Genomic DNA, 12,016 nt, shown 5'->3' on the forward strand with positions numbered 1-12,016 from the left:
CCACCCACTAGGAAACATCTAGTGGATCCTGTTCAGACTGAAACTGCTCTTCTATTATGAGTTCAAAATGAAACCAAAAATTCTAAAAAATCCTTACAAAAGAGGAAAAGAAGCTTTTTATAGTGCTATGTCTTGTCCTAGGTTGTTGATATTATCATTTGAGAGAAGAAATATGTGACCACTAGGCTGAGCCTTCACCAAAGTGGGAAAGTAGAAAAAAATGCTTGTTGCCCACCCACGAAATTCGTGGTCATACCCTTTGGAATACTCCCCTATACTCCCACTTTTCCCGTGGCAGCTCTGCCCGTCTGCCTTCTCATTCTCCTAAGGCAGCGCTGCCATGCCACCCCCCAACCACAGTACCACCCTTTCAGTGATCTATTTTTCTGGAAGCACCTCATGCTAAGAATCTTTCACAGTAGTTTTGAATCAAATCTGTTTATCTAGTCAATCCTTCTGTTATTAAAATAAGTTTCTTCTAGGGCTTTATAAAAACTAGAAATGGCCTTCTCAGATTATTACTGTTGGGCGTTTTTGCATGCTACTAGTATCATAATGCCTTGAGCTAAAGGAATGGCTCCCTTGGTAGATTGGTGGGCCAGGTAGCAGGCAAGTGGAAGAAATTGGGGTGGGTCTACCTGGTAGGGAAGATGGAATCCCCTGGCTCCCTGCATAAAACAGCCCATTCAGTGGCAATGCTTCCAAGGTTTCCTTCTCTATAACATTTGCCACTTAAATCATTAAAAATTGCAATAGTTAACTAATGACTGTTTCTACTAAATTATGGACCCCATCTGCTAAGAGCAGACAGTACTCCTAATATAGTCTATGATTTTCAAACATCAAATGTAATTTAAACTTGGATTTACTTTCTTGTGTGCTAGACTTCAGGATTGTTTTTTAATAGACTATCTTTACTTTACCAAATCTACCCAGGTAAGGGATTTTTCTGGTTCAGGAGACTTATGATTTACCCTCCCTTTCTGTAATCCTAAGTAAGATGAAAAACTGATATATATGGGTGTGTCTCCAATTTCCAATTTGAATGTGATTCTGAGAAAAATTTCATTTTTTCCCCATCTGCATTTCTTTGAGTTCAGTTTAATTGCAATAACAGAAATATACATATTGTACATAACATATATGTGGTCTTAAACCTTATAGTGTCTATTTCTAATTCTAGGGTGCAATTAAAAGGAACTTATCCAGTAAGTATATCTTAGCTACCAAAAATAGAGTACAATTTAAAAGAAGGAATAAGTTCCTTGGATCTTGAAGCATATATACATTTTACTTATATACTTTTGGGCTTGATTTTTAAGACTTACACATACTTTTACAGCAAAGAAATCTTGTAATGATAAAAGGGGCTTGGTGGGTTCTGAATAATTAATATTTAAATTCTGAAAATGAATATGTTTTTTGGAAAAACTTTGCTATTTGCTTCCTGTATTTGTCAACTCTTACTGTATCATTTGACTATAGAAATGAAATTCATCAAGTGTGTGCTTGGTGATGGGGGTGGGGAGAGGAAGGGGGCAGAAGAAACTGAAGATAGATGTAACTTACCCATTCTTGTGTTATTTGATATAAAAATTTTCGTCAGCCAAGGTGACATGGAATAGATTATAGTATACATAAGGCATGATTTTTTCTCTGCTGTTTACAGCACATTCTAGGGAATACTAAATTCCTGGTTACTGGTTAAAGGTATAACATTTTCTTGGCATTTCAAGAAAAGAACAGGCAGAGAATGCTGGATTCATGTACTATGTACATATGGCCTGGCTCAGTGTTCTCTTATGGTAATTGGGAACGAATCAAGGCAGCAGACATTCGAAGAATGGTATGCTACTCCACTAGCTCTGCAGTATACAGATCTTCTGTTTGATGGCTTATCATGGTAATTCCTTGGTTAATTAGGTTTTACAAATGTCAGAGAAAATGCTACTACATATGCCTATTATAAGACTGTTGCATTGCCAGAGGAGAGGGTTTGTTTTCTGGGCTTGTTTTGCAGAGCTTTCATGTTGAGTTGCGTATTGATAGGACTTAAATCTCTAAGTGTTTCCAAACATAGCTCATAAGACAGATAAGTAAGGAATGGCAAGAAAAATATGCCTAAAAAGTTCCTTTGTCCTGTGCATCAGGTGAAGAAGTGGCCAGACCCAGGCGTTCCACACCAACTCCAGAACTCATGAGGTACGTGTGAAAGGCACTATTATACAAGGTATCACCACTCTTAACAGCTTAGCTGATCTCATTTGGGCTAAACTCTCAGCCCCTGTTCCAAAAAGGACCTGCCCATATGTGTAAGGTCACAGTGTGATTCAAATACGTTATCATTTCTCACGAGGGAGACCTTTAGGAAAGTTCTCTGTAGTCATCTACAGTAACTGTCTATCAGAATGTGTAACCCCCCATTAGGAGGGTTGAAAGTCTATGTGAAGAGCTCCTTTGGTGTCTGGAATGCTAAGCTGAAATATGATTATATTTTCCTATGAAGAGTAGCCTGTTTAGTTGGATATATTTCCTGATACATTCCACCTGCCACACACCAAAGGGATCTTCTGTTTTTGTTTGGGGCAGAACATTGTATTTTACACTGTGTATTTATTGGATTAAGCAAGTATTGTACAAATGGATGTTGTTTTCCAAATAGGCTCCTATTTAAAAGCTGAATCTTTTTCATTTTCCCTCCTTCTCCAGCCCCTTCCTACTCCCTTTCACCTCTTACCTCCCACCACACACACAGAATTCATTAAGATTAATCTGGAGAAGATTATGCAACCTTTTGTTAATAATGAGTTTAAATAATAATTGGGAGAAAGGTTGAATGTTGAACTTATTACCCTCCTTTTCTCCCTGATTTCCCAATACTCTTTTTCTCTTTCTGAGATGTGCTGTATTAAGGTTTTAGGAGGTTATAACTAGTCTGTTGGGTAGGAGGGAAGGATGGGTGCAGTTAGAAGCTGGTAGACCCAGTTTCTTACTCAAACACAAACTTCCTGGATGGCTTATCACTTAGCCTCCCTATGCCTGACTTTCACTAATTATTAACTCCATTAATTACAACACAGATGTGGTTAAGACAAATATCAGTGGTTCTGGAGATCTTAAGAGAGAGTAAGGTGTTGTACAATAAACTGTTATCTCTAGTGTTATCTCTTCTAGGTATGGAGAATCCTGATGCTTTGAAAGAGTTTCTCTCCTTCAACTTATTGAAACAGAACTTTGGTCCCCCATTGAGAACCAGGAACCTCATCTCCTACCAATTCTCTTTTCCATAATATATTTGACATCCTTATATATACTTTCTAGACCTAAGGGAACTTACATACATGCATACAGACAGACACAAGTGCACACACACACATCTGCCTTACTGTGAAAATATATGAAAGCTTGTATACGTTTTTCAGCATTAATATTCCCTTTCTCTGTTTTGCTTTAATGTGCGTGATTTAGCAAAAAACCTCCAGATGACACTGTGGCCCTAGCTCCCCTCTTTGGCCCACCATTAGAATCAGCTTTTGATGAACAAAGGACAGAAGGTAGGAAAAATGTGTATATCTATAGATTTTTTTTTCTTTTCATTAACTTACCTAATGTAACTATATGTGCTTTTGAAGCATATTTTTTAATGTGTCATCAGATCTCCAGCAGCTGTGTTTGGTAATACAAAATGCTCTTATAAAAATAATTTGATTTAAGAGCACTATGGTACAAATATAGTAAAATGTTATTTTTCTAGGATCCATGAGTGAGGGGAATTAAAGTTAAGTGTTAAGGACAACAGGACTTGAAGGCATAACGGGTAGGCTATGCTATCGTAACAGAAGGGCGCCACAGTACAGTGACTTCAACAAGATAGAATTTTATTTCTGTTTCATGTTAACAGTCTCACAGTAAATAACATAGGAGTGTAGGGTGGCTCTGCTGTTCTCAACATGTGGCCTTCTTCTCTGGGTCCAAGGGGGCTGCTCCAGCTCCTATCATCTCCCAGTAGAACAAAGGGGGGCGGGAGTGGGGAAGGGCCAGTGGACCTTGCTGCCAGTTCTCGTAAGAGCAAAATCTGGAAGAGACACAAATCACTTCCAACCAGATCCCATCATAGATCATTTGGTGCCACAGGGCCAGCTGAAACTCTTTAACTACAAAGAAGTGGAGAGAACATGCTGGAAGACAACTAGCAATCAGGCACATCGGGACATTTTCCAGTGATTTAGTTAAGAAAATGTGTAAGAAACACCCCTCAATTCTCCCTCAGTGATGTGCCTACAACTTCGGTCCTGCCACGAGGTTATCAGTTGACTTAGTAACTTACCTGTGATCATGTCATTCTTAAGGACATAATCATGTAATGACTGAAGGTGGGGTTTGATTTGTAGACCTGTTAAAGGAATTTTGTAACTGTATGCAAACCTGATATACAAAATAGAAAACAGTTCTTAAGAATATGGCATTCAACACTGAATCCATTAAAAAAAAAAAATGTTACTTCACATCCTTAAAGGATGTTTACCTTTATGTTAAAACAAAGTGGAGCTAAGGCCATCTTGGAGGTTTTTGGTGGAGAGGAGATACACCCTGACCTGTCAGTGAGCCCAGCTTGATTGCTCTTCAGGTGGTTTCAGCCCCTAAAGTTCCTTAAAGTTCCAACATTTGCACCAAGCACACTTGCTCTTCCAGTACTCACACTTACCTGTCATACCTACACACTCTTGCTTCTTTTGATTGATTTTGCTATCACTAGTTTAAAAGACCTGGAGAAAAAATATGTACTTTGGAGTCAGGTATGCCTGCCTGGGATCAGATCTTCACTCCTCTACTTTCACCACGTGTGCTCTTGGGCAGGTTATTCAGTCACTCTAATCTTTGGTTTCCTCTCTGGAAAATGGTACTAATACCAACCACATGGTGGTGGTGGTAGAATTAAATATATATATCAGTAGCTATGGGCCTTGTGGTAAGTGATTTATGTACATTTTGTATACATTATATTTATATCCCCCTTTAAGCCTTTTAGTAAGTGAGATTGCTCTATGATCTCTACGCTAAAGGAAAGGAAGCTCAGAGGTTAAATGACTTACCCAGGGTCTACAAATAAGTGTGGAGGCTGGATTCAAATCCGCATTCAACTAACTTCCCAGCTTGTGTTTTACAGCATAATGAATTACAGCTAGTACTTATATAGGTCCTGGCACATGATAGGTGCTGGGAAGAGCTAGTTATTTACATTGTTACCATAGCAATAAAAAAAATCAAAAGGAGGAGACAAAACAAAGAAGCCTTAGATTCAGTGTCCTTAGGCTCAATACCTAATTGCCCTGATTTACTTTCGATGTCTAAGCACTTGTTTATTTTCTTGGTTTTCTTAAGATATTCACCAAACATTTTTAGATAATTTAATTTCTCTCTGTGATGCTGTGAAAGGTTTATTTAAAGACCCTATAAGACCCTTTAAAGATACAAACCACTGTATGAAACCCAGGCATTTTAATTTTTGAAGCATATTCATAGCAAACTTTGAATAAACCAACTTAAAGCAAATTTCCATGGGGTTAATATCTGGATTTTCAAATGGGTGCCAGAAACTGAACCAGTACATTCAGCATGTCCTTGAGTGACCAACCAGAACGAAAATGCAGTTTTTATTTAGCTGTATGTAAACACTCACCCTCCCATATACATACAAACATACACCCCCTATTCCTATTTCCATTCTCTGCTTGAAAAGAAGGAGCAGCAGCACATTCCTAAATTAATTTGCTTGGTACTGAGGCAGGAGGGGAGTAGTTTTGTGAAGCTCAACTTTAAATTGAAATGTTAAGTTCTAAAATCTAGGGGCATGTTTTTTGTAAACTCACCCTGGAAAAATTTTTTTATGTTTCCAGTTCTTTTAGATCAGCCTGAGATATGGGGTTCAGGCCAACCAGTTAATCCAAGCATCGAGTCGCCAAAGTTAACAAGGCCTTTTCCCACTGGAAGTAAGTTATGTGCCTGCTCTGTCTGGAAAAATAAGTGACTCATTTTTTACTGTCTGTCTGCATAGTGAAATTAGGCAACTCTTAGAAAGTCTGCGTAAGCAACATTTGGACTGTGTAATATTGAGAAAAGATGTTATTCTAAGAGGCTTTAGAGTTAAAGGGACCAAGGGCAGGTTGTCAAGGCAGGAATAGCATAAATAAAGTAAAACTAGTAACTTCGGATCCTAGTCTCTTCTGATATGCCATAGGCTCACTTATTCATCCATTCATTCAGTCATTCATTATGTATATGTAAGAGTGAAAAGCAAGTGAGCCAAAGAACCTACTGTGCTCCAGGCATGGGCTATCAGACAAAACAGAGGTATCACACAACAACAAGTTAGGTTTGGTTTCTCTTAGTCCCACAGAAAACTGAGGCTGCATAGGACAAAAGGACACACTAAAAGGAAAGAATAATTAGAGAGCAAGAGAAACAATACTATATGGTAGAGAGAAGCTGAAACAGGAGATCCAGGCAAATTTATCTCAAAGCAGGACCGTCAGCCCAGCTATTCCAGCATGCCCTCGCCCACTCCAGGTGACTGGGGAAAGAGGTCCTGAAGATCTTTAGAGCCCTTCACCTTCAGTGGGTTGGGTATTCAGGCTGAATGGATTGCTCATTCGGTCAAGCCACCTGTCTAATGGATTTATTGAGTTCTCGTTTTAGTAGACTTATCATAGTAGATGTGCATGTGGAAAGTACTCCTTAAAAATCCCATGGGAGAAATATTGGATCTCAGAGAAAGGTGTTGGGGGTGGAGGGGGAATGCAGAGGGTATTTTTACTCTGTGAGGCTCACATAGAGACCAATTAATACTTTTTCCAGTTCAGCATCCCCAGGGCTCTGCTTTTTGGTGCCTAAAAATAATCATAGGAATTAACCAAGGGATTCCTAATCAATAGCCCAAGCAGCAATGTGTTGGAAATGTTGCTATAAAGCCATGTGATCCAGTCTTTCCAAGGGTATTTCCTTCATAAACAGGAAAAAAAATCAACCTTTTCTAAACTTGAACTTTCAAGGATGTGTTTTCAAAGGGTTAGAACCCCAGTGGCATGAACTCTTTGGATATACCAGATATGGCCAGTGACAAGAAAACATTCATTTAAAGAAAGAATAAGGAAAATAAATGTACTGTTGAAGCAGTAATTCCTGATTTTGCCCACAGAATGACAAGTCCAGTTCAGAAGGGTTGGGTCCATAACACAGTACCTTTTCTCTCTCCAGGGGTTATTTTTAGCCGTAATTTTTACAAAGGTAATGTGTTCATTTTTCCTTGACTCAAATCATTTTACTTCAGGCTTTCAAAAATATACTAAAATTTAAGATCTATAACTTAGAGAAATCTTTCCAGATTCAATCCATATAAAGCCATGTGATTTAGACTATAATATCCTGACTGTGTTCAAAACCTCTCACCTGAATCCCCACCAAAGCTGTTCTCATTTCCTTGATCACACCTGGATTGCAACTGTGTGTTAATATGATACTTAATAATTCAGTCATAAATTCCTTGAGGGCAGAAGCTCCTTTTATTCAACCCTATGCACCTAGTTCCTAGTACAGGACATAGGAGGTTTGTCATAAAGTAATGAATGAATAAAATGCTAATATTATATTGGTTATTATCTGACATTCTCATAAAGTGGAAGTATCTGAATGTGTCCTGCATCAGTCCCTCAGCTTTGAATTAAAAAAAAAAATTAGACTAGTAATGGCTGTTCCATTTCCGAGAGCAGGAATGTGAATGAAAGCTTAAATCCTGCTTCTCTACAAAATATTGTGTATCTCGGGGAGAAAGTAGTCAATAATGCTTGGCTTCTCATCTCTTTGCAGCACCTCCACCACTGCCTCCAAAAAATGTACCGACCACCCCACCCCGAACAGGCTCCCCCCTCACAGTGGGACCAGGTAAGCTTTAGTTTCTTCTTTTCCAGGATGACATGGCGACCAGAACAGTATCCCCGGACTTCAACATACCCATATGTTGGGAGCTGTAGACTAAACATGAAAATGTTTGCATTTAGTTTTACTTCCATTACAGCCTATCGTGAAGACTTATTTTAAAGAATCACTCTCAAGTTTCACAAAAAGATTCACTTTATCAGCTAATTTTTCTTCTGTATATTATTGCTGAATGAGGGCCACATTTACTTGTAAAAAGAAAAAAAATCTCTATCAAAAGTCATTGCTTAATTGACATGTCACTTCATTGGATCTCATTTTCATGATATGCAAATTTGTAGTCTCAAGAATAATTTGTAATTTTCCAAGAACGGATAAAATTTTTACCAGAATTAAAACTGTTTAGTCTATAAAGACATGAAACAGTTCCCAGGATGGGCAGCTCAGGCAGTGGGGAATTTTTTTTTCAGTAATCATAAAAGTACTTATTATCTTATGGCCAAAAGATGTGCAAAGATGATGAACCACAGCAAGCAATTGCTGCATGCCTTTAGACAGATAATTTCTAAGGCACAACTTGTTCTTCTGTTAAAATCAATACTACATATTCATACAATTTATAATCCACCTAGTCTTATTGGGTAGCAAGACAAAAGCAGTAATAGTTCCTTTATGTGTCTGGGCCTTTAAAGTGTGGTTCTTTATCACCTTTGGAATTGTATTGCAGCTTCATGCTTCCTCTGCTATTTATGCAGCCTGGTGAGTTTGATAGCTACAGAGGGGGATATTTATCAACAAGAGCGAATGCAAGACATAGTCATTTATGAAATTTATATTGACTCAAACCCAACAGGGAGTCATCCAGAGTGTCATCAGGAAAGGTGTTTGCAAGTTCAAATCATTTTGGCCCCTTCTATCTTCATAAATATGTTACATATGAATAAATCTACCATGAAATTATAAATATTGTGGGCTATGCAAACTGCTGCCCCATTTATCTGTAGCCTTGGAACCTTGAATGTGAACTCCTTTCAAATGTGAAATATGGAACACTAAGTTGGCTCTTGTAGCCAGTGTTATTTAAAGGTGAAATGCTTCTGCTCATGCCTTGCGATTATTTAGGTAACAATTTCTAATTTGAATAACCTCAATTTTTAAAAAGTATACTTCCTCACACTGCAGTTGTTATCAAATCTTTCCTGCCAAGGTCTAGAAGGTAATTTTGATTTTTTTTCTCATATGATTGATAAGAATTAAAAAGAATAGCTGATGCTAATGTGGATCAAAACATAATTTTCTGTCTCATGACTTCAGATAGATATATATTAGAGTTTTGCCTCATTAGAGTTTTTGCCTCATTTGCTTCAATTTTACCAATTAGAATTGACCAAAACAATTTATAGAAATGCTTTTATAATTTTCTTCCCTGTTAAACAGGTATATACGTATGTAACACTTCTAATAAGTAGTAAATATCTTCTCAATAATCTTTATGTGTGTTGTGTGTGGGTTGTATATGTGTATGTAAATATACATGTGGGGATATCCCTTTAAATAATCATACTGTGTTTCTGGTATATTTAAGGTAGAAGATATACAGTTAATTATGATGTGCTATTTTTTTAAAACTAACAGATAATTAGTTTTCACCAAACATTTTTATTTAATATGCTAGAGTAGGTAATCAAATATGAGGTAATTTTTCAGCTATCTTTTTACTTTTATTGTATTATATGTATTTCAGTCGGCCAGATTTTCACAAGGGGCCTCCCTTTTGGAATTTGCAGTTCCCGAGCCCGTGCTTCTTGGTGACCCTAGCACTGCCCCCTCAGAATGATCATACTCTGCACCCTTGTGAGCAGCCCAAAGAGCACAGCATGCTCAGCACTTTCGATGATGGTAAAAGTAGCTAACGGGGTCACCCTGCAGAAGGGTAAATAATCACACAAAAAGATGATGCTCACACTCTGGAGGCAGGGAGCTCTCCCCTCCCCTTCAGCTCCAATCAAAATATTTTTACATCATGAAATATGCTTGGTGAGGTACCTCAAAAGGCAGCCTATTTACCAGGCTGTGTCTCATCCCTCCCACCCCATCCTCTATACAAATAATATTAATAAAGTCAATTAAAGTTTAAAATTAACTACTTTAACCACAGGAACTGACCAGTCAGCCACAGAGATCAAAATTGAAAAACTACCATCGATCAATGACTTGGACAGCATTTTTGGCCCAGTGTTGTCCCCCAAGTCTGTTGCTGTTAATGCTGAAGAAAAGTGGGTCCATTTTTCTGATACATCCCCAGAACATGTTACTCCGGAGTTGACTCCAAGGGAAAAGGTGGTGTCCCCACCAGCTGCAGCAGACAATCCAGATGACTCCCCAGTTCTGGGCCCCCTGAGCCCTCCAGGCCCCCCAGGCCCTCCAGGGCCCCCTGGTCCTCCTCGAAATGTACCTTCGCCTCTCAATTTAGAAGAAGTCCAGAAGAAAGTCGCTGAGCAGAGCTACATTAAAGATGATTACTTAGAAACAATCTCATCTCCTAAAGATTTTGGGTTGGGACAGAGAGCAACTCCACCTCCCCCACCACCACCCACCTACAGAACCGTGGTTTCATCCCCTGGACCTGGCTCGGGCAGTGGTACGGGGACCGCCAGTGGTACGTCTTGCTGTTTGAGTGTGCTTCGTGTGACCGGGAATGGCCGTGGCTGCTGCAGAATGAGCAACACCCTCCTGCCTGGCAGCTGGTTTAGAGCTTCAGTCGTGCCTCCTTTGGTTTGGGTGTCCTTGGCCCTGTGGCATGTCCTAGTCAGTCCATCAGATGCTCGCGGTCCTAGTGCAAGTCTGTGGATGTGTTCTGCCCTCTCCTCCCTGCCCTGAGACGTGCCCAGCCTCCCACCCTGCAGTTAGGAAGTGTATGTTTTTCAATAAAGCTTTGCTGTCATTGTGTGGAATTCAAGAGCCTTCTAGAAAGACAGATTTCATAGCCAGTAAGTTTCATGTTAAATGTCTGATTTCCTTGTCAGATATCTCCTCAAGGGCCTAGGTGTTTTTTTTGTTTTTTGTTTTTTATTTTGTTTTGTTTGTTTTGTTTTCAGCTTTAGTGAGATATAATTGACAAATAAAATCGTAAGCTATTTAAAGTACACAATGTGATGACTCGAGATATATAGATATAAATATGGATATGGATATGGATATAGATATAGATAGATATATATAGTAAAAGGATTCCCCACATCAAGCTAATTAACACATCCATCACCTCACATGTTAATGTGTTTTTGTTTTTTTATTGAGAACATTTAAGTTCTACTCCCTTGGCAAATTTCAACTATACAATACAGTGTTCTCAATTATACAATATAGTCACCATGTTATACATTTATAACTCAGACCTTTTTTATCTTATAACTGAAAGTTTGTATTTCCTTTTCCCAAGGGCCCTAGTTTTTGTAAGTCAATGTTGGGGTTTTCTTCTATTTTTTTCTCTTATTTCTTCCTTCCTTCCTTTTTTTTATGAAGGGAGAACCATCTTAACCTTTCTAGTTTATTTCAGAAAAAAAAGTTAGAAAATGAGATTTTGGGGAACAGCGAAAAGAAGACACCTCACTAAATCCCCAACCTAATCAAGCTGCCACTAAAGACAAATTATTCTCTGATTTCGTTTTGATGTGCTCGTCAGCCTATCATGTCAACTCTAAGGGTGGTGACAGGTGACGGGGAAAGTCTATCAGAAATGTATGTTTTAGAACGATATATGCAGATGTTGACACTGAATCTGAGTTTTGGGGTTTTCTTATTCAAAGCTTCATTTTGCCTTCTGTAATTATGAAAGGATGGGAAAACCTGTCACGCGTACCAAAGAATGACCACGATTTTTCTAACACATCTTCCGTGTTGTTTATCCCACTGGTGCACGCATTTGTCTGGCAACACCCTCCCGTGCCTGTAGGTTCGGCTTAGGCACCTTCCTGGGGTGCCATGTGCTATTTGTTTTTCATTTGCCTTGAAAAAGGATACCAAGTTTAAGTTATTTAGATCTAGTAAGAACTAGAAATGAAAGACATTTGTCTTTATTCTA

General features: G+C 38.6%; 1 protein-coding gene across 2 annotated transcripts in view; it reads left to right on the plus strand.

Moving 5' to 3' along the window:
• The window catches only part of SGIP1 (SH3GL interacting endocytic adaptor 1), a 169,307-nt gene that overhangs the window by 115,309 nt on the left and 41,982 nt on the right, over positions 1-12,016 (plus strand). The window contains exons 9-14 of one of the 2 annotated variants that reach the window (XM_081145952.1): positions 1,184-1,208; positions 2,151-2,202; positions 3,469-3,554; positions 5,898-5,990; positions 7,864-7,938; positions 10,091-10,591. In XM_081145952.1, coding sequence (XP_081002078.1) covers positions 1,184-1,208; positions 2,151-2,202; positions 3,469-3,554; positions 5,898-5,990; positions 7,864-7,938; positions 10,091-10,591 — 832 coding nt within the window. The remainder of the gene's footprint in view (positions 1-1,183; positions 1,209-2,150; positions 2,203-3,468; positions 3,555-5,897; positions 5,991-7,863; positions 7,939-10,090; positions 10,592-12,016) is intronic. The other variant, XM_081145951.1, reaches the window with a different exon arrangement.

Source organism: Miniopterus schreibersii (assembly GCF_964146895.1).
Source record: "Miniopterus schreibersii genome assembly, chromosome: 8".
Lineage (NCBI taxonomy): Eukaryota > Metazoa > Chordata > Mammalia > Chiroptera > Miniopteridae > Miniopterus > Miniopterus schreibersii.